Here is a 27,354-nt window from a genome sequence, read left to right on the forward strand (position 1 = left end):
GTCCCCACCTGTCCCCGGGGGCGGCTGCTGCCCATCTTCCCGAAGCCCCTTGCTCCCTCGGCTGCGGTGGGACCGGGCAGCAGCGCAGCCTCCGACGCTCCTGTCCGTGGGGGGCCCGCGGAGCATGTCCGAGGAGAGCGAGATGGAGAAAGCCATCAAGGTAAGAGGGAAATGCCTCTGCCTCCCGGCTTTGTCCTCGTGGCATTCCGATCGCAGCAGCCTCAGAAAGCCGAGAGAACGTGCCAGGAAGGATTCCAGCGACTTCCAGGTGTCGACCTTTCCTGGATTCCTTGGACCTCGTTTGACACCCCAGGGGCAGAGGGTTTTATGTACGTGTAGGGTGGGATGCCCAACTCCCTCCAACCCCCGGGGTCAAGTGGGTGATGTGGGGTGTGCCGAGCGGGTATCTGCTGTGGCTAGGACGGAGGGAGGCCATTGAAGAGGCACTTGACTCGTTTTGTGCCCGCCCTCCCTTTGCTTCCCAAGTGCCACCAGCATTTGTTTCCGGATGGGCACCTGCATCGAAGCACTTAAGAGTGTGACTTTACCCCATCCCTCCTGATTTGTCCAACCTCCTGGAAATCGGCAGTTTCAGAAAGAGGTGGCTCGCCTGCGCACAGAGCCTGTCTATTGCGCGCTCTTGCGCAAGCCTTCCCGGCTCCTTTTTCCTCTTCCACTCCTTGGGAGTGCAGATTACTCAGGAAGAGCTCACCGTGTCGCGATGACTGCTCTACTCATGAAAAGAAAAATGTGTGTCCTGAAATGTTCCAAATAAAATGTCAAGTTATCTACTACTTGTTCCTTTTTTTTTTTTTTTGGAAACACACAAATTTTGACTACTGAGCAGAAAGTTATCTTTTGATTTGACAGCTAGCCTAGGAAACAAGAGTCTTGGGTACACACTGAACTCCAAAACTAAGGTGTGAGTTATTTGAGTCTGAAAATGGTAAGTCAACCCAGTGCATTGAAGAACGTGATTTTCCCCTGAGGGACAAACACCCCTTAGCAGCTTGGGGGTTATGATTCTCCCGATGGCAGTGACTATTAGCAGTGACCATAACAATTCTAACGGCTTGGGTGTGTGTGTGATATATTTCTAGAGGTTTCACCAGGTGAGCAAAGGGTTCATATGCTTTGGTGCCAACCAAAAGGCTGACCGTTCATGTCCCCTCAGAGTGGCCATGGAAGAAAGGCGTGGTGAGCTACTCCACCAAACAAGCCACTGAACACTTGATGGAGCACAGTTCTACTCTGACACATGTACCCAAAGTTCCCCTCACCCTTTTAAAGGTAGCATCAAAGTATAAAAGTTACATATTAAAAGAATTCCTTGGCACGTCCATGTTTTTTCTTTGGACGGCACTTCACTGGTTTGCTGCCTGAAGTGATGGGATTGTGTTGTGGATCAAAGCAACCGTGGCAGACTTTTGCATCTAGGACCCCTCGTCTGCATTGTGTCAGGGGCTGTCTTAGGCGCTGCCGGTGCCACCCCACTCCAGAAGCCCTTGATCTCCTGGAGCTAATCTTTTCGATAGAAGAGTTAGGTCATAAACATAGGTTCATCTGCCATCATGCCAGTTCTGACTCAGAACCCATAGGGCAGAGTAGAACCGCACCCTAGGGTGTCCAAGACTGTAAATCTTTATAGCGGAGACAGTCTCTTTTTCCCCGTGTGCCTTGTGGTGAGCAGTCTAGCTCACCAACGGCTATACCGCCAGGGTTCCTAATAAACAGGCACCAGTAAGTAAGCACATATAAAGGGGTGGGTGTGCTGTTTTAGGGATTAATAAGGGAGTACCTCAGAGTAGAGGAGCCCTGGTGCTGTAGTGGTTACTTGTTGGGCTGCTAACCACAAGATCAGCAGTTCTAAACCACCAGGTGCTTTGAGTGAGAGAGATGTAAACAGTTACAGTATTTGAAACTCACAGGGGCAGTTCTAGCTTCTATAGGGTCCATATGAATCAAGTTTGACTCAATGGCAGTGAATTTAGGTTTTGGTTTCCTGAGTAGATGCCACTGTGTAGAGCTCTGAAGGAAGCGAGGGGGAGCTCTTATGGGCACAGAGGACGGCAAGTCCACAGGCCCTGTAGTGGGAGTGTAAGGAAGCTGGAATGCAGTGAGTAAGCAAACAGGGATGAGATCACGGTCTTGGGCAGGATCTTGTAGACTACTGAGAAAACTTTTGGGTTTTACTCAGAGTAGGGGGGCCATAGGAAAGGTTTGCACGGAAGTAGGACATAGTTCTTATGAATGGGCAGACAAGGTTACTTAGTAGTTTACGATTCTGTAGGTCAAACAAGAATAAAAACCTAGTGCTATCATGGAGTTGGTTTCCACTCACAGCCACCCTATAGGACAGAGTAGAACTGCTCCTGTGGGTTTCAAAACATTTTCTTTATACTTGAGCCCTTGGTATCAGCTCAGCTTCCCTCCCTTCCCCCACCCTCCCTCATAAACCCTTGACAATTTATTATTTCTTTTTCATGTCTTACATTGACTGATGTCTCCCTTCACCCACTTTCCCTGTGGGTTTCTACGAGACGAACGTTTTATAGTTGGAGAGCTGTGTGGTTAGCAGGTCTAAAGCTCAGCGCCTAAGCCATGATGCCACCAGAGCTCCTTATAGTCCTAGCCCTGCCCTTAACAGCCATGCCCTTGAGTAAGTTTACTTCTCTGTCCCTTAGTTCCCACACCTGTAAACAACACCCCCACACTCCCCCGCGCCATTGGGGGTTTCTGAGGCTCTGTGAGTCTTTATGGGAGCAGGGTTTGAACTGCCTACCTTACAGTTGGCAGTCTGCGGCTTCCTCAACAGGGCTAGACAGAGGGGAGGCAAGTGTTCCTTTTCTTTTTTTAAGGAGTAGATGAGGGAATGTGTCTAAGGTGTTTACAATGTATCGATGTGCACATAAAATACCTAACAGTGAATATTATTAGTCCATAGCAACTTAAGCAAGCGTAGCTTAGAAAGGTTATAGTTTGTGGACTATTGCCCAATAATTTTCTTAAAAATTTTTATAGCTTTTCCTCACTGAAGCTCTTTCACTAGCAGGCCATTGGTGGATATTCCTACTAACTGTGAGTGTCCGGCAAGTAGGAGAGAATGGGGTTGAAAGTGTCTCATCTGGTGACCCGTATGTACTCGGATGTCATCCTTTGAAGCAAGCCAGCATGACCTTCTATAAAACTTGGGGTCTGGGACCTTGTGTTGAGGTTATCCTCCCCCTCAGCTGGTGAGCACTGAGCCAGCAGTGGAGCCCTGCTGGCAGAGCTGCTCTCCCGGCAGCCCCAGCCACAGCACAGGAACTGACTCCACTGTTAGATGCTGCCATTCTCTGTAAGCCCAGAGTAAAGCCACGCTCCTACTCCTGAAGCCAGTGTCCCCAGCTCTGATTTCACTACTGCCAAAGCATTCAGCCGAAGGGGGAGAATGAGCACCTTGGATCAGGGGCTGGCTTTGGCGCATGTGTCTTCCATTGGACGTAACAGAGTTCTTCATCATTAAACTTCATCACTGACAACTGATTTAATGTCTTTTGATTTCTTTCGGGATTACAATGTGCGTCTTTAAGTGAGCGCAGACAGCTGTGGATGAATACTGATGAACTCTGGACACTAGAACACTTGGCTCCACCCACTGCCATCGAGTCAACACTGGCTCATGGCCAGCCTGTAGGACAAAGTGAAACTCCCTCTATGAGCTACCCTATGTAGAGTTTGTCGATCTCCTTAGGTACTGTTCCATTGAAGTTTGGGAAGTTCTTGGTCATTATTTTTAGGCCCCGCCTTTGTCTTTTTAAAGGAGAAAGATGGGCCTTACAGTCTCAGAAACTCACAGGGGCAGTTCTACGCTGCCCTGTATGGTCACTATGAGTCAGCATTGACTCAATGGCGGTGAGTTTGGTTTTTGGTTTTGCCTTTTTAAGGAGACTTGGTGGCATTGTGGGTTAGGTTTTGGGTTGTTAACTGCAAGGTTGGCAATTCAAGCCCACCAGTCACTTCACAGGAGAAAGATGAGGCTGTCTGTCCCTGTAAAGGTTTGCAGTCACTGTGAGTCGGAGTGGACTTGACGGCAGGGGAGGGTTGTTTTGTTTTCCCCTTTCTGGGTCTTCTATTAGATGGTTGTTAGCACGCTTACATTGTTCCACAGTTCTAATTTTTCTTCACTTTCCTATTACTTGGATTTACTTTCTTGAAGATCTATCTTCAAGTTCACTGATTCTTCTGTCTTCTGAAATCTTTTGTTGAACCCTGTGGGGTACCAGCCCCCACAATCAAATGGGTCCAAGGGATGGTTGTGTAATTGAGAGGTAAATTAAAGAGACTCAGACAAGGCATGCAAGGGCTCACCTCTGAGACCGCCATGACTTCAGGAACCAGGTCTGTGCAGAGAGAATATATTTCCAACCAAGGCTTATATACTCTCAGCATGCAAGCCCCCTAATTACAGAAAACCACATAGGTAACAAAGTGGGCTGTACCCTAACCCTAAAGGTCCCTGAGTACATTGGAGGAGTAACCTAACACCAGCACCTGGGGCAGGTAAGGGGGAGGCTGTCTTCAGAGCCTAGAGAGCAATAGCACATGTCTGCCTCTATAGTTAAAGCTGCCGGCTACATAGCAATCAGCCATGTGCTTGTCAGAGGTAACTTTAAGGCAGCACTATGATGGGAGGATGCAGTGGGGAACAATATTAATCATGAGAATGTAAGTGGGACTCACCTCCAACTCACAAGGGTGAAGACCTCCCTCCACCCCAGAAACCCAGCCTGCCAGGCTTCTTAATAGATGAGAATAAAAGATTCTTCCTTATACACTCTCTTCCCACAGAACTCTTATAGTGAATTGTTCAGGTCAGTGATCATACTTCTCAAGTCTAGAATTTCCATAGGTTTCTTTTCAATGGCTTTTGTTACCCTAGTTTAAGAGTCCCTCTCGTGGCTCGATGTCACCCTCACTTACTGCCACTGAGTCTATTCTGATTCACAGGACAGAGTAGAACTGCCCTTGTGGATTTCTGAGGCTATACATCTTCATAGGAGCAATAAGTTCTCATCTTTCTCCTTGGAGCAGCTGGCGGTTTTGAACTACTGACCTTGTGGTGAGCAGCCCAATTACAACTCACAATGCCACTAGGGCTCCTTGAGTGTCATTTCTTTGAACATATTGAAAACAGTTGATTTTAAGCCTTTGCTAAATGTAGTATCTGGATCCAATCAGCATCAGTTGCTATTGTTGTGTGCCCCCCCCCAACTTATGTCTTATTTCTTTGCATGTCTAGTATTTTTTTTTTGTTACAACTGGACATGTCAAATAACGTAGCAACTGTTTTTTTACCCCTTGCGGGTTGTTGTTATATTGAGTATATTGCTTAACCTGGAATCTCTTTTTCCTGGGGTATTCAAATGTGCTCAGTTTCAAAATTCGTATTTTCCTTTTCTCAGACTGGCTCTTGGGGTGGCCCCTGTGTCTGCATAACGTACTTACGCCTTCTGCTGATTAGTTGCTGTGTGGTTTGGAATTGGAGTGTTGTGTGGTGTGGAGTCTTTAAGATTGCAGCCAGTTCTGAAGTCTCCGGGGTATTGATTTTCACTGGCCCTGGTAGGTCTCCTCTGTCCGTGTCTGGTTTCCCTTCTTACCTCAGCTTGGCTTTGAGTCTCCATTTCGAGAGTCTCACATTAAATTCCTGATGTTCCCTTTTAAACAAGAAACTGCCCTGGGGGGAAAGAGAGGAGCTGACACCAAGGGCTCAATAGAAAATAAATGGCTAGAAAATGATGACAACATACGTACGCATGTGCTTGATACAATTGATGTTTGGAATGTTAAAAAAGCTGTAACCCCCAGTAAAATGTTGGGAAAAAACCAAAATGAAACTGTCACCTTGGGGCCAGCGAAACCGGTTTGTTCCCACCGGCATTCTCCACGCCCTAGTCAGAGCTGTGAGTTTCCACTCACCCCCCAAATTGAGCACAAAACTGCTGGGTGTCATAGCCAGCCTGGGCTCCCTGCTTTGCGACCTCCTGTCTGAGCCTTGGGTAGGTAGTGTTACTGATTGAAGTATGGCCCCCCCAAATAAGTGTCAATCTTATCCTTGCGCTTGTGGTTCTAACCCTGTTCAGGAATGGGCCGTCTTTGTTATGTTCATGAGGCAGGGTCAGTGTCTGGTTCTCCAGTCACTTCCTTTTGCTGTAGGGAAGAGACTACGGGAGAGGTCCACCTGAAAATGCGGCGGTCAGCTCAAAGAGACAGCAGGGCCTTCCTTCTTCCAGAGCAACAGAAAGGGAAAGCTTTCCCCAAACGTAAATGTGTTTGTTAGAGCCGCCTGTGTGCGGAACCTCAGGTTCACCACTAGAGAACTAGGCTCCGGAGTGAGCATAGTGGATTGGGGGGATGGCGGGGATGGCAAGAGCCCAGGCTAGAATACCCCACGGTTCTTACCTGCACCGCCATTGGGTTTCTAAAAGTACTTTTTTTTTTTTTAATACTTGTATTGGGGGCTCTTACATCTCTTATCACCATCCATACCTTCCTCCAGTGTGTCCAGCACATTTGCACATATGCCGCCATCATCATTTTCAAAGCATTCTCTTCCCACTTGAGCCCCTGATATCAGATCCCCATCTCCTCCCCCTCCCTCCCCCTCCTGCCCTCCCTCACAAACCCTTGATAAGTTATAGATGTTTCTGTCGTCCATCCCCATGAAGGTATCTACTTCTCTATCTGTTTGGTTCACAATGCCCTGAAATACATTTTTGACCATTTTTTCCAATGTTAAACTTCTTATTTGTGGTGAGGAATTGGCTTACCTCACCACAGTGAATTATCAGTGAGAGCTTCCCTTAGTCCCTGGTTTCTGTGCTTTAGAGATGGCTTTGGGCCCACTTCAGACAGCGGGAGTGAAGAAGTCGGACAGGGATGCCCAGACTTCACCACCTCCCAGTTCCTGTAAGATCTTTAGGGAGGGCACTTGAAGTTTATAAAACGTCCCAGGTGAATGTTGTAGGCACTTAGATTGGAAAACCAAGAGTCAAGAGCAGTGGTTCTCAACCTGTGGGTCACAACCCCCTTGGGGGTCAAACGACCCTTTCACAGAGGTCGTTTCACCCGATTCATCACAGTAGCAAAATGCCAGTGATGAAGTAGCAGCGAGAGTAATTTTATGGGTGGGGGTGGGGGTCACCACAAAATGAGGAACTGTGTGAAAGGGTGGCGGCATGAGGAAGGTTGAGGACCGCTGGTCTCCAACGAGGGCTGGGAAACTTCTCTGTAAGGGCCAGGTAAGTCCCTCAGCCTGGTAGCCTCATAGGGTCACCGTGGCACCTGCTGGACTTAACTGCTGTAGGAGGAAATCAGCAAGCACGCGATCACAACCCGGAATTAGGTAGGACAGCTCCTGTGAATGAATATGTGATTTCACTAGAGTTGAGAGGATTTCTGGCAAGTGATTTTGATCTGCTGCGAAGCACCTTTCTCCCACTCCTCACAGTCTTCTCAAACACTGCACGAGAGCCAGCAGAAATCGGAGGGTGGGAGACAGGTGAGATGGGTAGGTTTGAGGTCTACTGGAGGTGGGTGTGAGAGGACACATCTCTAGCCTTTATGCCAGGACCTTGGTCTCTGAGTGGTCTGCTTCTGAAAAGCCACAGCCCGAGAGTCTCTGAAGCTGTTCCCTCCACCCGCAGGGGCTGCCAAGAGGCAGGCATGACTTGGCATCGATTAACAGCAGTAGCAGTAATGATAGGTACTTGCTCATGATCTCTGGAATAGTGCTGGAGAGAGGCCAGAGCCACCGATTCTAGACCTGACAGTGTGCTCGTGGCACGCTCCTTCACCCGTGAGTAGTTTTCTAGAAGGGAGCTTTATAGCGATCTTGCTCTCTCCTCCCTTCTCAACATCCCTTCACCCCCTTGCATGAGTCCCCCTTTCTGTCATTGTGCGTGTGTATCAAGAACTTGGCAGCGTAGGGGTGTGGAGATGAAGGTTCTTCTATACTCGTGCATGTTCCCTTGGGCAGAGGCAGTATTTTCATCTCGCGCTTAGCTTGGCTGGCAGAGAATGCCTGCTCAGTGTTGAATGAACTAATTCCATTCCCACGCAGTAGCCATGGAGATTACAGCAACAAGAGAATTTGAATGTCTCCCCGAGTTTCGGCCTGCAGTTGGCTTCATGGTCTACCTGTGGAACCTTATGAAAATGAAACTGTAGGCTGTCACAGTGGAAGCAATGGGACTTGTCTGGTAATATATGGTGACAGATGCACAGCATGCAATAACTAAGCAAGAATTCTATAGGAACTTGCACTGTAGAGGTGTCCTGCATGAATGAAAACTAGACGAATGTAGAAATAAAGTTACACAATGGATGCGATGGAATACCTTGGAACTCGAAAGGATAGGGTTGAAATCAGGCAAATTTGCTATGATTTTCCTTGAAAAAAAAGTTTGTTTGTTTTCCCCTTTTTCTTTTAAGAAGATTGTATTCAAGGTCTTAGCAGAGCAACATCCAGACTCCAGGTCCAGCTGCCAAGGAGGCTCTGCTGTGGGGGCTGGGACATGGCAGGCAGTTCTGGCCCTCCACTCTTCCGTTCTGAGATGGGGGGGTGAGGGTGGTAGCTCACTTTGGGGTTCCGTGATAAGTTGCACATTGAAGTCTCTGTTTACTGTTTTCCCACTGATCTGGCCAACTCGTTCAGTGATACAGGCTTCTGTAGCCTGGCAGCCTTCACCAGATCCATTTTTCTGCGAGCTCAGCAGGTAGGCCTGCCGACCCCTCTCACAGAGAAGTGCGTAGCAGTTGCTGCATTCGGAAGGGGTACCTCCCTGCCTCAAGCAAACAAACAGCAGAGTCTCGACTCAGGTGGCTCTCATAGAGGAGCGGAGGAGTTTCTTTTTATCATGAAGTCTTTGCCTCTGGAAAAGCAACCCTAACCTAGGCACTTAGGGGACAATGGCAAGTGGGCACACAAGGCTCTGCTTGTGAGGTGCTTTCAGAGATGTGGGGGTCACCTCTTCTCTCGGCCCACCCCTTGTTAACTGTTCAGCGTTTTAATTGGGGAATGTTCTCTGACCCTCTCCCTTTCTATTTTAATAGGAAACTTCTATTTTAGAGGAATACAACATCAATTGGATGCAGAAGCTGGGAGCTGGAATTAGTGGTCCAGTTAGGTAAGAGACTCAGAGGACTGTGACAGAATTACGTTGCAGAAGTGACATGGTTTGTAGTACGGAATACACGTTGAGAACCTGGAACCTCTGTCAGGGTCACCCTTAGCCGGAGAGGCTGCCGTGATTTCTTTATGGGCAGCTGAGTGCTTGTCTCACCTGGGAGAGAGCCTGCCTCAGGAGTGGAAGCCTGACCACTGGCAGGGCAAGTGGGGGTGAGAACCCCCCCTGTCTCTCCACCTGTTAGCCCTGGCGAAGTGACTGGGGAGACCCAAGAATGACCGTTTACATTCATGTGCACGGTAGCAGACTGTCTCTCATGATTTTGTTTTCCTTTTCTCCAAATCTAGAGTCTGTGTGAAGAAATCTACCCAAGAACGGTTTGCACTGAAAATTCTTCTTGATCGTCCAAAAGCTCGAAATGAGGTGTGGCCCTTTATTGTTTGGCTTGCTGAACTATTTGAAGTGCCTAGGAGCTGTTCTTTTCTGAGGGGATACAGCAGTAGAAAGAAGTTCTTTGCCGGGATGCGCCCCTTTACCCTCCCCTCCCTGGCACTGTCCGGCAGCAGATTTGGATCTGTCCACAGGGAAAGCCTTATTTGTGTTGCGCTGCCCCTGGAGCTTTGTAATGGGCGGGCTCTCTGTAAGCAGGTCTTCTGGCAGAAGAGGTGCCTGCAGGGTAAAGAGGGGCTAGCTGAGGAGGAGGCAGGTGAGTGCTGTCTTGCCGGGAGGGATGGATGCTGCGGGCACGTTGAGGCTGTAGCGGGCTTTGCACGATACACGTTTGTTTTCAGTTGTCTGGCTGTGGTGATGACACGCTAGTGTTCAGTCCTCTGCCTCAAAGAGGCGAGAGATGGTTTCATCCAGTGAGTTTGTTGCCCAGTTTTCCACTTGCTGACAGAGAGGACACTAGAAAGGGCATCCGTCGGTGAGGCTTTGTTCCTGAGAGAGCATTCTGCGCTCATCCACGTGCGAGCACACCGTTCTGTGACACTGTTCCAGATGCTAGGCACCCCCTTCTGCATCCACCGTGCCTCTTGGTGGTCAGTGTTTGGGGGGCAAGTTTGGCAAGAAGATGCTGGTGTGCTCGTGTGCCGAGCATTCCCTGTGTTCTCTTTAAGGTACGCCTGCACATGATGTGTGCCACCCACCCCAATATCGTCCAGATTATCGAAGTGTTCGCCAACAGCGTCCAGTTTCCTCATGAGTCCAGCCCCAGGTGAGACTCACTGCCGCCAGGGCCACGTGCACACCGAGGTGTAGCGGGACCTTTCACTCGCGAGTGTGTGCTGCCTTACATTTTCCAAAATTTCAAATGGTACCAGAGTTAGCAACTTCGGTTGCTAGGCCCCTGCCCACTCTCAGGCTGCCCCCATGTTGATCATTTTGCTCTTTAAAAAGCATTTCAAGTGGAATTTAAACCGATTCAAATTGGCAAAAGAAGTTAACCCAGGCAGAGTGTTGGAAGTTGATATGACAGGAAAAAACAAAAACAATCAAAGAACCTGTATTGCACAGTCTGCTTTTTCCCCTCAAGAAAGAAATTGACATTATTCTTTTAGTCACTAAGTATTTGACAAGCCCACTGGGTGGTATTCCAAGCAGTTGAGCCTTGAACGCGGTGTCACTTCTGCTGGAGACGAGTGTGAGCCCGCCAGCAGCAGTGTGATTGGCTCAAGCGGAGGCAGCCTCACAGAGTCTGGGCTGGCAACCGGAGCCTCGTGCACATAATAAAGTGCTCAGGGGTAGAACTTGGGACGGAGGTCATCACAGTCCTCAAAGTGGAAAAGAGAGAGGACCTTATAAACACAAATGAGAAGTAAGCTGCTTATTCCTCCTCTGTCGGTGATAGCTTTGAGAGCAATGGTTCTCAACCTTCCCGATGCCGTGACCTTTCATGCAGTCCCTCATGTCGTGGTGACCCCAAACCATACAATGATTTTTGTTGCTACTTCATCACTGTCATTTTGCTACTGTTACGAATCCACGAGCCCTGTGAAAGGGTTGTTCGACCCCCAAAGGGGTTGCGACCCACAGGTTAAGAACCGCTGATTTAGATGGAAGCTGGAGGCCTTTCATGTATAGAACCACCATTCACAGACGTGTGGTGGTTGTTGAGAATCTTTGCTCATATTTCGTAGCTGTGTAACCCAGGCCGTGCGGTGAGTCACAGGGAGAATGAGCTTCTCAGGGAAGAATAACCACAACAGCCCAAGACCAGTCAGTGACTTCCAGTTCACAGGTGACACACAGTAGGCTTCTTTCCCCAAGACCGTAAGTCCCTGGGTTAGGAGCGCTTGAGAATGGGCTGCCCAAAAGCCTTCGCATGAACAATTTCAGTTGAGGACGGGCTCTTGCACCTGACGCGTGCACTGCTTTGTGAATGCCCTGGGAAGTACTGGGCAGCCTGAGTGGTGCACGAGCTCTGGGCAGGAGAAGGTGGTTAGCACGGGGCTGAGGGTGTCATTTTATATTTGGCTAAGCTTTTCCCCTTATCAGCCCTTGGAACCAGGCCTCCCAGAGAAGCCTTTTCCATGCTTGAAAAGCTGCACATGAAATAACTGAGGTGGAGAATGTGTTGCCAGGCGGGCTTGGCTCGGCAGTTACAGAACCTGAAAGTGCAAGGTGAAGTGGGCACTGAAGTTCAATGCATAGAAAGAAAGGTGAAATACACAGCTCGTGGAAGGCAGACCCTGGACTGACGTGAAGTAAGAGTCCTATGTACCTGTTATTGACAGGTGAATTTAGGAACTGGCCTGGTGTGTGACTTTGGGACCGTCTGTGCACTTCTAGTGTAAACCCAAACCAAAGCTACCGGCTCTTAGCAACCCGATGGGATAGAACTGCCTCAGAGGGTTTTCAGGCCTGCAATCTTGGCAGAAGCAGACTGCCACATCGTTCTGAGATGGAGTGGCCAGCTCTTAGGTCGACAGCGGAGCACTTTAACCACTGTGTCACCAAGTCCCCAACACTTTTTGACTAGCTGCTCTACAATTCATACACCAAATATGCCACCTAAACCCCCCTCTAACGTCTAGTAATAACCTGTTCAATGTCCTCCAAGGGATCATGTCTTCAAAATGAACTCTTCTATTGTGATCTTGGCTTCTTAGGACATTTCAGGTTGGGGAAAGGGTGCACTTGGTGGTGTTGGGGTGCAGCCAAGAATGGCTTGATAGGGCTGGGCCAAGAGGTGCTTATCCCCTTTATAGGTGAGCTCTCTCTTAATCCAGCTGTTTGATGTTTCAGAGGTTTTTTGGTTGTTTTTTTGTTTTTTTTAACTTAACAAAATCAAATGCTTTCAAACAGGGCTCGACTCTTAATTGTAATGGAGATGATGGAAGGGGGAGAGCTATTTCACAGAATCAGCCAGCACCGGCACTTTACAGAGAAGCAAGCCAGCCAAGTAACAAAGCAGGCAAGTTAACCCCGGGTACCAAACTGCCAACAGTATTGGTTAACAAATGCAATTTCATTGGGGGGAGTACAAGAAAGCTTGCAGACAAGCTCTATTTGATCTCTCATTGCCTGCTTTGTTATATAATCACAAAGATGTCTTATCAGGAGAAATGTGGCCCCTTTGATGCTTTGGGGGAGAAATTGTATTCCTAACCCTTTGATGATCACAATTATTTTCTGCTTTGACCTTTTGTTGGATACCATGTGTTTTCAGTAATAGAAGACATGCTGAAATTGGGGGGGGGGATTTATTTGATACAATGTGGATTTAGGTATAATTATGTGGGACACACGTTTCAAGTGGACGATGGTGGTAGGCTTGGTGGGTGAGGGCTGTTTCTTCTGATTCATGCAGTTACACCACTTCCCACCAGGTGGCAGCATGTACTACCACAAGGGTAGCAGCTTCCCAACCAAGACACCTGAGAAGACATTGTCCCAGGGGTCCTGGAAGGGTTAACTGCTTGTCAGCTGAGTCCCAGGGGCTCCTGTGAGATTTAAGACAAGTCGGGAAGGAAGGTAATTTTACAGGACGGAAGGTAATTTTACGGCAGACTGTAGGTGTCAGTTCACACGTGCAGCTTCCACACAACTATTATTAGGCTGAGAGAGAGTGCTGCTCTGCCGGCGGAAAGTTGACTGATATAAACACAAACTCTATGATAGCTGCCTCCTGGGTCTGAGTCACCTCTGCTCAGCTGGTTGGGGTTTATTAGAATTGGCTCCTGGGCTTTTCCTGGTGGTGGTCCCCCAATTTTGATCTCACATTGTGTTGCTATCAAAATGATTTAGGTCACAGGCGGCCCTAGGATTCCAAATGGAAACAATCTCTCTAGAAGGTGAAAAGCTAAGCCCTCGGAGCTTAGCTTCAGACTAAGCAAGCAAGGCAGTGCAGCCAGCAAGCATAGCCCTGTTGGTTCCTGATAAAGTCCTTCCCTCGTTCCCAGGAGCATCAAGCAGTTTTCCGTAGGGAAGAGGTGATCATGGGCAACACTAAGAAAACTTGCACCCTAAGTGTTGAAGCCCTGACAGAATCTCTTAAACTGACCCCTGGGCTATCAGGAGTGAAGGAGGCCCTCTGAGGGTCACCCCGCACGCACACCGACAAGGTGCAAGCAGGCTGAACAACTGGACAGCCCTTGGAGAAATCTGACCACTGCTTGCAGGTTTGCTGGAAGGCTGAGCTCCCAGGAGAGTAATGTGCTGCCCCCTGAGCTGGCCTGGCCTCAGTGCCTGGGCTCTGTGCCAGGGCCTGCTAGCAAGGGGGCTCCCACTCACTGTTCCCTCAGCAGCGTGTCAGACTTCAGGAGCATAAAAATAGGCGCAGGGTCTCATTTTTTGCCCGTTTTGTGCAGGAGTTAACTGTCATCTATGTAGACACAGGATCTGCTGCCACTGTTGTGTTTGGCTTTTTGTTTAACAAGCTAGAGGATATCAAACTCTAGGCTTTTTTCACCACTCTGTTTTGGTATTCCACGCTGTCCTGAATCTCTGCCTGAAAGGTGAACACTGACCGGTCTAAATTGATTCAACTAAGGACTTCTGACATCCGAGCTCCCTTTTTAACGAGGTGGTTGCTGCTCTCTGTCCTTTTGCAGATCGCTCTGGCGCTGCAGCACTGTCACCTGTTGAACATTGCACACAGGGATCTCAAGCCCGAAAACCTGCTCTTCAAGGATAACTCTTTGGTGAGAAGACTTGCTCTTTGGCCGCATAGTGCTGCCTTTCTCTGCCCAGGGCAGCAGTGAGCGTGTTTGTGTTGGGCTCCGCATCCAGGGTGAAGCGGCCACCAGCGGCTCTGCTGGAGAAAGATGAGGCTGTGTGCTCCGGTAAAGGCGGACGGACGGGCTCCAGAAGCACGTGGAGCAAACAGTTCCGCGCTGTCCCGAGGGCTGCTCTGGGTCAGGGTTGACTCGATGGCAGGGGTTGGGGCTGACCAGTTACAAAATAAGACGAACTGCGTGAGTTGGTCGCTGCGTGCTCTCCAGGCCTGGGACACGTTAGGTAGAGTGTCATCATCTCAGACGGACTCAGAGCTCAGGCTCACGTGCCTTGTCCCCAGCTTTTCCTTTCATGATTCCATTGTTTGCTTTCAGGATGCCCCTGTGAAGTTGTGTGACTTTGGATTTGCCAAAATTGACCAAGGGGACCTGATGACACCTCAGTTCACTCCTTATTATGTAGCCCCTCAGGTGAGCACATGCTGCTGCTGCCCTCGGGGCTGTCACGCGCTCCCACAGGCCCGTCCCTGCCGCTCCACAGCGCTGCCAATGGGGGGGAGGAGGGAGAACTCAGCTTCAGAAACCTGATGGGGACCTATAAGGAGATGCTTGACAGACATGCCAGGTTGATGGGTGTGGGAGGGAGAGTGAGCATCTACCCACAAGTCACACCTATGACAGAAGAGATTTGTACTTACCGTTGCTGCCAATATGTCCATTAGTGTGTTGGGACACACAGGGAGCAAACTAGGGAAACTTCTTAGACACAACCCAGCACACCTTAAGAGCAGGAGTTGATGGGCCCGAGAGCGCCGCACCCGGTTGGTTGGCGTCGCACGGTGCACGAAGACAGTGCTGCACATCCGCCCGTTGGCGAGTCGTGCGGAGGGTCTGAAGAGCCTGTGAGCAGCCATCAAGCGTGCAGCTCTTGGGAGCTCCCCATCCAGGGGAAGTGAGTGATGAAAATCGAGATGGAGGCCAGCTTGTCACCTCAAAGCTTTATTGTCAGACCCTCTCTGCCCCTAAACCCAGTTGCCACCACGCTGGTTGTGACTCGTGGTGACCTTGTGTCAGAAGAGAACTGGGCTTCCCAGCGTTTCCTGTGGCTGATTTCTCAAGAGTTGATCACCAGGCCTTTCTTCTGAGGTGCCAGGGGTGCGCGTAACCCTGACTTGTGTTGATGAGCAGTGTGAGCTTCCCCGCCCGTCCCTCCCAGGGACGTTCTCCCCTCTCAGCAGCTGGCAGGCCTTTTCCAGAAGGCTGTACAAGTGGAATGGTGCACTGGGGACCTTTCACTTGGTGTCGTGTGTTTGAAATGCATCCAGGTCGTGGGTACCAGTGAACCTGCACAGTGTGTTTATTTGTTGACGGGGCTGCTGCTTGCTTACTCTTTTTTTTGGGGGGGGGCGGGAAATGGGGGGGCTGTGAGTCCTGCTTCTGTGGACATTCCCGCACGACTTTGTGTGGACACCTTTCCTCATTTGGGTACATACCTACAAGCGAGGTGGGTGGGCCATGGGGCAAGTGTGAGTTACTTTCTGAGGAGGGGCCCCTGCTTCAGAGTGGCTCTACCATGTTGCTTTCCCACCGTGGAGTTCCACTCGCTTCACCTTCTCAGTCCCACGGTCACTTGTTATAATTTTAGCCATTCAGGTGAGCGAGCGGGTTGTTTGTTTGTTTTTTTTTCCATCGGAATTTCCAGATGACTGGTGATGATGAGCATCTTTTCATGGGAGTGTGTTTGAAGAGACATTGCATTTTCATACACTCATTGATCCTGGGTGAGCAGTGATGTTATTTGTAACATTATAGAATGTTACGTTTAGGTGGGGGTTTTCTTTCTATTAATTGCTAGCTCTTATCGATATCCAGGCATCTCTGTCAAGCTGCAGGTTGGTAGAGTGATTTCTCAGTAACGCCGCCCCCCTTTGGCTCCTTCCGGCAGGTACTGGAGGCTCAGAGAAGGCATCAGAAGGAGAAGTCTGGCACTATACCTACCTCACCAACACCCTACACTTATAACAAGGTTTGGCAAGAGGGGATTGCCCACATCCCTTCCTCCAGGGAGAGCTTTGTTACTATCTGAGAGAGTGCTTAGCTCCCTTCCTATCCCTTTCGGCCCTGTGCAAAAGGCTGGAAGTGCACACGGTGAGAAAAGGAGAGAGAGGGGTGTCAAGTTCCAGCTTTTGTCTGATGAAATCGGAAATACGCTCTTCTACCCATTTAGCTTTGGCAGCAAGGAGGGCCGGGGCCACGCATAGTTACTTATTTGGTCGCTAGGTCGTCTAGGGACCACAGGTCAACAGCAGGGTTGTCTTGGGATGGTTGGTTGGTTCTGATGCGGGGCCATTTCTGGGATACAAAAGCAAGAGAACATCCATCGGAATTTAGGGCACCATTCTCTCCTGCCCCAAAAACTCCCCAGGGTCCAGTGCACATAGTAAGAGCTCGTGGCGCCAATTCTGTCTTTCATCTGTAGTCCACACACCGAACAGCCTAGTTCTACAGCACAAGAGGAAAATGATGATGCGTGGGGACCCTGAGCCTAGAGATAGTTGTAGGTTGGGGACTTCAAGCAAAAAGACAAAACACCCTCACTGCCAAGTGAGGGAAAGGCAGTAGACAGACGAGGACAGCCTTGTGGCTCTACCACTCTCCATTCCGTGGTCATCACCTTCGTTTAGTTACATGCTTAATGGATGACCTTGGGCATAAACGACCTCTATAATGTAAAGGACTCAAAATGTGTAATTTCAAGTTCCCTTTTACCTTTATAACTTCCTAATTGTGTTCTGTCACACGAGCCATGTGACCCACACACGTTCGCTTTCTGATGGCACAACACTGGCGAGCGTCCTGAAGTCCCCGTGTCCCCTGGTGTGGGTGTGATGGGGAGTGTGGCCACAGTGCAGCTCGCTGGCCTGCCCCTCTCAGGCACACAAGGCGTTTGATTTCATGCCTCTGAGAACCCAGGGTCTGTGTGAACGGGCTGCGTCACTGACAGTAAGGGCCCGTTCTTTACCAGGTGTCCTTCGTTCAGTGCTGTCTGCAAGCCGTGTGCTCGTTTCTGGAAGACCTGGTAGTGAGAGGCAAACTGCTTTCAGAATTAAAAAAAAAATTTTTTTTTCAAAGCATCTCTTTCCCTAGAATGGGGCCAATCCTGGCAGAGGGATAGAATGAGTTACTCTTGTGGCCAAAGGAATGTTTTGATACTTTCCTGGCCCTTCCTTCAGTGGCTCTCCCTGATGATTCTTGAGGAGGGAGAAGACAAGCGATCGTTTATTTCACTCTTGGATAGTGGCATGCATACAAGGAGGCTTCAAAAAGTTTGTGGAACAGAGAAACTAAAAGACACAGAAAAAATCCCACAAACTTTTTGAAGCCCCTTCATCGATGTAGTGTTTATTGATAGTTGTCTTATGGTTCACTAGAGAAACAGAACCCGTAAGAGGTGAGTGTGTGTGTGTATCTATAGCTATAGCTCTAAGTTGATGATAGATAGAGATTTATTTCATTTTTAGGAATGGACACATCCGATTGTAGGAGGCTGGCAAGTCCCAAATCTGTAAGTCTAGTGAAAGGCTAGAAACGCCATCAGACATGTCTCAAATCAGACGGTAGGAGAGAGAAATGCTGCTCAGATGTCGTATTTATATTCTAGAGGCATCCCTTTCTGCTCAAGGCCTTGAAGGGATTAGGTGAGGACCACGCACACTAGGGAAGGCGATGTGAGCACACAGCGGAGCACCTCTGCCTAGCCAGGACGGCACAGGCAATCAGCCCTCACAGTGCAGGCAGAAAACCTGGAGAGAGGGCGAGCTCTCCTGAGACACCCTGAAGGAGGTCTAGTCTGTGTGAAGTGGTTCTCGGAGATTTCGCCTGGGTATCTTGGGGACTGCTTTGGGGCCTGTAGTGGGGGCTCTTCTTCAGTTGTGAGTGACTGTCTCCGTTTTGCTTCCAGAGCTGTGATTTGTGGTCTCTCGGGGTGATCATCTATGTGATGCTGTGTGGATACCCTCCTTTCTACTCCAAGCATCATAGCCGGACAATCCCAAAGGACATGCGGAGGAAGATCATGACCGGCAGTTTTGAGTTCCCGGAGGAAGAGTGGAGCCAGATCTCTGAGATGGCCAAAGATGTTGTCAGAAAGTGAGTCTGCAGCGTGCTGGGTGGGAGAGAAGAACCGCTCATTTCCCAGCCAGCCTCCTGCCCACGTCAGCATCACCGAGTCTTCTCTCTCTGGGTAGACTGCAGTAACAGATGGAGCTCTGCCGCCTTCTGCTGGGCCCAGCCAGGGTTGTGAGCCAGACGCCTCCCCAGCCAGAGTCTGAGTGCACAATAAGCCAGACCCCTAAAGGGTAACCTCCTGGTGTGCACACCTGCTTCCTACATGGAAGCCAAGTCATCTTGGAAGGGCTGCGGATGATGAGGGGCTGAGGGTAGGGTTGGCATTCAAAGCCCTTTGGCACTTTGGGGTTTAGGTAAAGAGCCGGAGCTGGCGAGAACCAGACTCGGGAGCATCTTTGGGTCCCCAAGAGCAGCTGTGCATGTCTCTCTCCAGGCTCCTGAAGGTCAAACCAGAAGAGAGACTCACAACTGAGGGTGTGCTGGACCACCCGTGGCTCAACTCGACTGAGGCCCTGGATAATGTGCTGCCTTCTGCTCAACTGATGATGGATAAGGTTTGGAGTGGTGCTGATTTTTGTGGGCTGAAACGGCTGTGTTAAGAAGGAATGCTGAGGTTCAGCTTGGTGAGGGGTTAAAGGCAAGGCAATGCAGAGGTACTCAGTCTTGCTCTGAGAAGACTCTAATGTCCTGAAAATCAAGATGGGAAAGAAAGAGCTTCTCTTTATGAAAGACCAACTCAGACCCCAGGAGTTACACGTGCAGGAAACATTCAAAGGACTCTCCTCCGTGTCTGTGCTCCGAGGTTAGGGGCATAGATTTGTGTGACAGAGCAGTAAGCACGAAGCCACGAGGGCACAACGCAGATACAGATTTGGAGGTCCCAAACTGTGGGTAGTACAGGAATACAGGAAGAAAAAAGGCTGGGGGTGGCAGGAGGGGTGTGGCATGCAATCAAGGACGATGTTCTGAAGGAAAGGCAAATGACTTCACGCTGATTAACTACCTACTGTCACACCTTCAAAGTGCTTACTCGGGTTCAGTCTTGAGCTGGCCCTGAAGAATCTGAGTAGTCAGCTCAGCATGAACTTGCATTTGAGTAAGTGCATAATGTGGCAGAGTCTGCACCAACAAAGTATAGTTGACAGCAGGTCCGTCTGACTTCACTGGTGGGAGGTCCACGCGGTAGGGAGGCCATCCTCACTGTGTGAAACAGTTGGGACATAAGTAACCGCCTGCATGGTGGTGAACAATGCAGTCGGGGGCACACAGGCAGCAGCCTGCCAACCTTTCCCCTCGCACGCAGGTACAGGCACTGGTATGGCACGGGTACAGCAGCTCGTTATACTTGTCCTCGTAAGTGGCTCTGAGCAGGAGCCTCATTAGTCTTTCTTACTTGAATTTCTACCCACCCCGCCAGGCAGGAAAACTAACTGTTGGGTACAACTTGCTTCGCTGGGCCCTACCGACTCATCAACTGCACCTTCCCAGTAGCCCCTCAGCATGAGAGTGGGATGCCTTCCCAGCCCTTTCAGTCTCCTTCACAGTCTTAGATTGGCTTTTGGCAGTGACTGCGATGCATGTGAAGAGCTGACGGCCATCTCTGCATCCAGGCGGTGGTCGCAGGGATCCAGCAGGCTCACGCAGAGCAGTTGGCCAACATGAGGATCCAGGACCTGAAAGTCAGCCTCAAACCCTTGCACTCGGTGAACAACCCCATTCTGAGAAAGAGGAAGTTACTCGGGTAACTGAGCACCTCCGCCTGATCGCGTCTTCACAGCTGCATGACTGGGTTGTGGGGTTTGAATGCCCCACCAGGGGTCAGTGCCATTTTTTTGCCCCCTGAGAGGGTGGAGAGGCTGAGCCCTTTAAGTGGCATCAGGCCTCGGACACCCAAACAAGCCCCGCACTCACTGCTGTCGAGTTGTTGCCGGCTCCTTAGCAAAGCTCCGGGCCAGGGCAGGAGTGCCCTGTGAGCTTCCAAGACTCACGCTTTATGGGAGGAGGAAGCCCGTCTTTCTCCCGAGGAGCAGCTGGTGGTTCCCAAGTGCTGACCTTGCCGTGAGCACCCAGTGCCCCCCCACGACGTCACCAGGGCTCCTGCAGCGCTGGGGACAGTCTGTGCTCATTTATTGAGCTGGAAAAACATGTTGCCTGTGTTTGGGGAAGAGTCATCAGCCCAGAGCTGGGCTGGGGTCTCACCTTGTGATTCTCTTCTCCTTAACCGTTTCCAGCACCAAGCCAAAGGCTGGGGTCTATATCCACGACCACGAGAATGGAGCCGAGGATGCAAATGTTGCCTTGGAAAAGCTCAGAGATGTGATTGCTCAATGTATTCTCCCGCAGGCTGGTAAAGGTCACACCGCTTCTACATGTTCTCTCTCTGTCTCTCTCTCTCTCTGTGTGAGTCTACACCCAACAGCGAATGCCTTCATTTGTAATGCGTCTGTTTCCTATGTTATAAGAAAATAAATACTTGATGTAAACTAGAATGTGCTCACTCTAAAAAGTAGACGGTGGGACCTGAGCGATGTGGGACGTTCTGCCTCTCCTCTGGTTTTTGGGAAATTTCTAGTTAAGGTTTACTGGTCGGTGTGGCTGTTTGTGCTCCTTGTCTGTCATTCAGGCACAGACAGAGTGTGGGGAATGGGGCCCTGCGGCCTGGGTCAGAATCAGGTGGTGGCCTGTTCACACAGCAGGTAACAGAGCCTGGGGCACTCACACGGCTGCTGGTAACTCGTGACTCTGAAGTTCCTGAGTGGCTTTTGCTGCTGCTGCTGTTCTCCGAGGCAGAGTGGCTGACCCGGCACTGTGGAGGGAGAGCTTGCTTTCTGTACGCTTTCTCTTCTCTCAACTGTGTGGCAGTGGGCTTTGTTCAGCCCTCTGAGGGAACAAAGGTTTGGCCTGGCTTCCTGAGCTCCTTGGGTTTTAGGAGAACCCACAGCATGTGTCTCCAATAACAGCCTTTTGCCCTGTGGACACGTGTCTTTGATCTGCCAGCAGATTTTAAGGTAAAAAATGAGCTTTAGAGAAAAAGTGTAGCCTACTCAGCCTTGGCCTCTTCTTTAGGTCTGAGGTCAACCAGGTATGGGTAGAATCTGATGCTGCAGAGTTCCCCGCCCCCAGTGCCAAGACTCTGGGCCTAATAGAGTCTGTGTAAGGTTGTCCAAGTAGGAGAGGTCTCCATCAGTCTGCACTTCCATTTCTGACACTGAAATGAAACTTCCTTCTCCATCAACAGGAGAAAACGAAGACGAGAAGCTGAATGAAGTCATGCAGGAGGCGTGGAAGTATAACCGAGAATGCAAACTCCTAAGAGACACTCTGCAGAGCTTCAGTTGGAACGGTAGGGCCCCAGTCACTCCCCGGGCCAGAGACGCAGAGAAGTGACCCTTGTAGACACTGCAGGGTGTTTTCGGGGGTCTGGCTGGGGCTCTGTCCAGGTGGAGGGTTGGTCATTAGTTCCGGCCTATACTAGCTGCCCAGGCCAAAGCGGACATTAGGCCTTTGAGGTTGTTTTCGAGATTTCAGCGAAGTATGTGATACAGATTAACCTTGGCAAGCCCCTGTCACACACCACCCTAGCCCAAGACGGCCAGCTTTCCGAACTCCTCCCACGTGCCTGAGCTGTACCCCAAAGGGGACAAAGGTTAAAACACAGGAAGTCCACCCTGTGGCTGCACTGAGGAGCAGTGGTTTGCCACACGTGCTGCCAGTCGGGTTTCTTCCCCCCTCCCCACAGGGCCTGGGAAACAAAGCAGAGCTGTATTTCGTGGACTGCTGTGTTTGTTTTGTCTTTCTAATTGAGCAGACCAACCTGGACGTGAGTCCTTGAGGATGCTCAAGGAAAGGCAAACAGACTCTTGGATTTCACTGACTGGCTGGCTTTGGGTAGAGATGAACTCTCCTGGGATTTTGTTTGGTTCTGAAATGTAACAGTACAGGAAAGAATGACACACAATGTGTTTTGGTGAACTTTCTTCCAGTGGATGCACTTTATGTAAATAGGTCGCAGAATATGTGTTTTCTTCCAGTCCCTCCTGTTCCCTCCCCCGAAGTGTAATCACAGTCTTGATTGTTAACACCGTTGACATGTTTTGCCTAATTTTGTGTTTCACGTAGCTAAGAGTCAAACAGCCTTTGCCTCTATCTGACTTCTTTTAGTTAATATCGTGTTGGAGAGATTCATCCGTGGTGTTGCATGTAGCAGCAGATCATTCATCTTTAATCTTGTTGAGTAGCTCATCTGAGTTATCTGTGACAACATTACATAGTTGTCTGTTCTGGGGCTGAATGGAACAGGCAACCTGTCGGTGAATCAAACAGGTGTTTGCAGCCCTTGTTTCACTGACTGACTCTGGGCAAGGACAGGATTGGAGCCTTCGCAGTGACTGGTAAGCTGCAATGCAGCCAGTGGCGGTGACCGAGGAATTTGCTGGGAGGAGGTGCGGGCATTGGCTGAAGGAGCCTCGCTGGCCTGGTGGATTGCCTGATGAGCCGTGAACACAGGCAGCGGCTGCGCTGGGGGAAAGATGACAGCCGCAGAGATCCGTGGCGCAGTTCTCCTCTGTCCTGTTGCGCCTTCTTCTGCGTGAGGGTTGAGTCCGTGGCGGTGGACTTGGTCTTGGTGGGGAGGGTCAGGTTCAAAGTGGTGATGGTTAAAAGCTGCTAACCAAAAGGTTGGGAGAAAGATGTGGCAGTCTGCTTCCAAAGAGTTCGAGCGTTGGAAACTAGGGGGCAGTTCTGCTCTCCCCCATAGGTTCTTTATGAGCTAGAATCGACTCAGTTGTGGGTTTGGCTTTTGGATTAGGGGTTGGTTCATTTGTTTCAAAGTGAGGCTGGATTTACATAATTTACTTTATAAAAGGTAAGAGTTGTCCATCAATCAGATGTTCATAATCAGGGAACCTATTTATACTTAGATTGTTTCCATTCAGGTTTTAAGAATTAAGAAAAGGACAACTGTGATTGCTGTGTATGTGGATTTGATGAACATATTCATTTTTCATATATATAGGATTGTATTTTCTAGGTAATGGGGGAATAAAATACATCAGCATCAGTAGGTGCCAGATTTCCAAAATGGTTGTACAAACGTTTATTTAACTAGCAATGTGTGAAAGATCCAATTGTCCCATAGTTATACCAACACTTGCTATGGTTGTTATAAAATTATATTTTATTTTAGTGTCATTTAAATTTGTATGTCTTTGACCGATAAGATCGGACACTTATGTTTGTCTTTTAGTTTTACTCTCAGGAGTGTATGTTTAAGTCTTTTGTCCGTTTTCCTTTTTGGGGGTCCATTTTTCTATGGAGTTGTCTTTCTTATACGGAGCCCTGTGGTGCAGTGGTTACACGTTGGGCTGTGATCTGCAAGGTCAACAGTTCGAAACCACCAGCAGCTCCGCGGGAGAAAGACTGGGCTTTCTGCTGCCATGAACAGTGACAGTCTCGGGAACCCACAAGGGGCTGGGATGAGTCACCATTAAATCGACGGCAGCGAGTCTTTCTTAGCTAGATGTGTAGGTATTCTTTTTTTATATTCTTTATATAAAGTTGTTTATCAGACACACATTATGTATATGGTTTGCTTGTGTGTTGTAATGAACTTTTGATTTTTATTGCTAGATTAATGGGACATGAAATATGGGGGAATTGGAATTGAGTGCTTTTGAGAATGGTTCCGACATTAATAAGGTTAATTTGGTACACATTAAAAAAACCAACTTGCTGCCATCGAGTCAACGTGACCCCTGTGGGTTTCTGGGAGCAGGAAGCCCAGCCTTACTCCTGCAGAGCTGCTGGTGGTTTCGAACGTTCGACCACAAGGATCTCAAGTCCAGCGTATAACCACTACACCACCAGAGTGTCCCTTTCTGAGTCCCTGTCAAGAGTCTAGCATCGCCGTAGGGAGAGTTTGGGATTGACCTTTCTTTCTTGGATTTCAGGTCGTGGATTCACAGATAAAGTGGATCGTCTAAAACTGGCTGAAATTGTGAAGCAAGTGATTGAAGAGCAAACCATGTCCCATGAATCCCAATAACAACAGCTTTGAGCTTTTTCTTTTTTTTTTACAATTTTAAATTGTATTCTTTAATGTATATTTTATGTAAATTAATAAATAATAATTCATTTCGACACTGCTTAAAGATGCTCTCTAGGTTTAGATACAGGATTCACTGGTAGTATAGCTTTATTTGTTTTTGATAGGAAAAGCTCACTTCCTAGATAGCCTATGATTTAGGACTGTGTAGATTGTGTTTGTAAGATGACAAATGGTAAAAAAAAAAAAAAAAAAGGCAAATGGTATTGTTGAGCAAGATTGTTTTATTTATAATAAAGTATACAAGAACCGCTTGCCAGCAGTCGACAGAAGGACCAACCATACAGCTTTTTCTGCTCAGTAAACACTTGAATCAAGTACCATGGCACCTGTTTCCATTGCCTGTGTGTTTACTCACTGCACCTCGGAGAGCTTAGCTGCGAGGCCAAGAGTATCTGTGGGCAATGCAGCCACACTGCCCGCTGGAGCTCCTGGCAGGCATGCCACTTGCGGCCTGTGGAGCCCCTCCCTCGTGGAGGAGGCAGTCTCTTTGTCCCTGACTCACTGAAGCAGGAGCACTTCCTTTCGTCGTGCTGGGTGAAGGGCTATGGTTTGCTTCTTACATTTAAAGACATCGATCCTCTTTGTTTTCTGATCTCCTTTCCCTGCTGACCCACGGAGGCTTCTCTCCCCTCCCCTACAGCACTCACCAGTCCCAGCTCCCCTTTGAGGGTGATTTTGGAGAAAGTTATATATCCGAGACACTGGTGGGTATTGGATTAGTACCTAAGATGACCCCCTCCCCCCTTTAAAAAAGATGTCTCATGAAAGCTCCCCCTTTTTTCTGTAATGTTTCTGCCCCGTTTTACATTAAGTGTTCCTTGGGCTACCTTTGCCTCCTATATCTTCTGGTAGCCTGGTTCTGGCCCATCGAGCAGCTTTTTGGATACAATCAGGGCTGGACGCTTTTTCGGATTTCTGTTGTGCTTATGGGCTTCAATAGCAATTGATTTTTGGTCGGAGTTTTCGATAAGGAGTTGATCTCAGAGTTCACAGAGAAGAGAAAGATCACATGTTGAATTCCTCACTTGCATCACGTCATATCAGCTTCAAGCCAAACACACCCCAGAGAGCTCACTTCTGCTTCGCTAAGTCTGTCTTCAGGGTGACATTGGGTCAGTTTTCTCCTCTCTGCATGACTAACTGCAGGAATTTATTATACAAGCCTACATCATCTCTTAAGAATTATACATCAGTTTTGATTATCTTGCAGAGTTTGTAACAAGGTATTTTTCAAGGCAGTGTGGTACACTAACATCCTTTCTGGCATTTCCTCTATGCTGGTAAGACCATTAGGTGACTGATTATTACCAATTGTATACTCTCCACAGAGAATTCAGTGCTGCTCAACATGGCCAAATGCAAGAACCGGGCCACACAGAAGAAAGTGGTTGCTTACTGACTCACTACAAAATATCACTGAGCTTGGACTTAAGATCTTGTGCAATTTGTCAGTGAAACATGATCTTAGAAGTCACTACTTGTAGCCAGGAGAACCTCTGTACTTGTTCCTAGACTAACTGACCACCTGTAGTTTTCCCATCTTAGGGAAGCAGGTCAACATTCCTTTGGGAAGAGAAAGGCAATAACGAACTCCCTTTTCTTCAGAGGAACTCTCTAGCACACGCAGTCCACTCCAATATGTTCTTTGGGCCCCCAATGGAGTGCTACGTCCAGATACGTAAGGTGAGTGCCTTGCTGGAAGCTTATGAATATCCTGAAGGCTTCCTCAACTAGAAAATGGCTCATACCCTTGTCACATCTCCTTGAAAGGAAAAAAAAAAAATTGGCTCCCAAAGGACTCACCACAGTTTGGTTTACAGGTGAAGTTTCGAGTATTCCTATGCTGGTAGTAAATTCTGCTGTGACTTGGTCTGTCACGTTTGCTAATAAAGCAAAATTGGCTGTAACGGTAAGTGAAAATCTTCCTGTCCCAAATGCACACACCAGGCAAACTTGAACCTTTTAAGGACTGTTCATGCACGGCAGCAGCTACTGTCTCCAATTTTCTTAGAAGACAGTGCTGACTTTCTGCTTACTAAAGTCATCATTGGGCATCAATAGAGCTACAGACAGCTACAGTTTTAAGTTGGCCGGTGTAGAACAACTTTCTCATATCTGAGCATAAGAGGGTAAGATTTTGTTGGGAACAGGGATAGGAAGAACCACTTTTTGAAAGAGTTTGCGCTATTTGTATTCATTTGAGAAGAACAAACTGAAGGTAGGTAATTGGTTTAAAAAAAAACAAAAAGACAACTGGGATGAATTGATACTGGATCATTATCTCCTATTCTGTATAGAAAGAGAGATTGTCTCATTTAACACCTAGTAAATATATGTGTTGGGAAAACTTTGGGGTGGAGGAGAGTTTATAAGTAGAGATACAAAACATCAAAATGCTTCAGTTATGAACTGGAGCTAGCAAGTGAGCAGTTGTACGTGTGACACTGACAGCACGGCTGGTCTGAGTGCTGCAGGGACGGGACAAAGAGGCGGGGAGTGACAGAGAACCTGGTCCTGCACCTGCAGTCTCCCAGAATTCTTGTCCCCTCCCCCCAGGCCCTGCAGAATGTTAGGTTAACGGCTATCAGGGGCCTGGAACTGAAGACACAGGGCAATTCGAGGTGAGAATCGAAGTTACTGCTGGTTGAATTACAGGCTTTCTCCGTGGCATATTTCCTCCGGAAGGTAGAAGGAACAGTAAAGCTGACGATTTAAGAAAGAAGACATATGCCACGGAAACTACCGGAAGGCTGGAAGAGGTAGAAGAGGACATCAC

General features: G+C 48.8%; 1 protein-coding gene across 3 annotated transcripts; it reads left to right on the top strand.

Moving 5' to 3' along the window:
• Positions 1 to 10: 10 nt before the first annotated feature.
• MAPKAPK5 (MAPK activated protein kinase 5) lies at positions 11 to 24,900 on the top strand. 3 transcript variants are annotated; one of them, XM_004709544.2, is made up of 14 exons: positions 11 to 160; positions 9,094 to 9,167; positions 9,515 to 9,590; positions 10,286 to 10,383; positions 12,474 to 12,582; positions 14,222 to 14,311; positions 14,720 to 14,815; positions 16,290 to 16,370; positions 18,306 to 18,493; positions 18,906 to 19,026; positions 20,083 to 20,213; positions 20,704 to 20,825; positions 21,711 to 21,815; positions 24,421 to 24,900. In XM_004709544.2, exons 1-14 carry the CDS (start codon positions 125 to 127, stop codon positions 24,513 to 24,515), a joined length of 1,422 nt encoding a protein of 473 aa, XP_004709601.1. In that variant the 5' UTR covers positions 11 to 124; the 3' UTR covers positions 24,516 to 24,900. The 3 variants fall into 3 exon arrangements, with proteins under 3 accessions (XP_004709601.1, XP_004709602.1, XP_030743307.1); XM_004709545.2 differs by having other exon boundaries at positions 20,704 to 20,819; XM_030887447.2 differs by lacking the exon at positions 10,286 to 10,383 and having other exon boundaries at positions 12,474 to 12,578.
• Positions 24,901 to 27,354: the final 2,454 nt, after the last annotated feature.

The sequence above is a fragment of the Echinops telfairi genome, unplaced genomic scaffold (assembly GCF_000313985.2).
Source record: "Echinops telfairi isolate 266 unplaced genomic scaffold, ASM31398v2 ScPeMD7_7412;HRSCAF=8450, whole genome shotgun sequence".
Taxonomy (NCBI): domain Eukaryota; kingdom Metazoa; phylum Chordata; class Mammalia; order Afrosoricida; family Tenrecidae; genus Echinops; species Echinops telfairi.

Coding starts and splice junctions, on each gene's coding strand:
- MAPKAPK5 (XM_004709544.2), top strand. CDS start 125: ATGTCCGAGGAGAGCGAGATGGAGAAAGCCATCAAG. Junction 9,591..10,285: donor GTCCAAAAGCTCGAAATGAG/GTGTGGCCCTTT, acceptor GTTCTCTTTAAG/GTACGCCTGCACATGATGTG. Junction 19,027..20,082: donor CTCAACTGATGATGGATAAG/GTTTGGAGTGGT, acceptor CTCTGCATCCAG/GCGGTGGTCGCAGGGATCCA.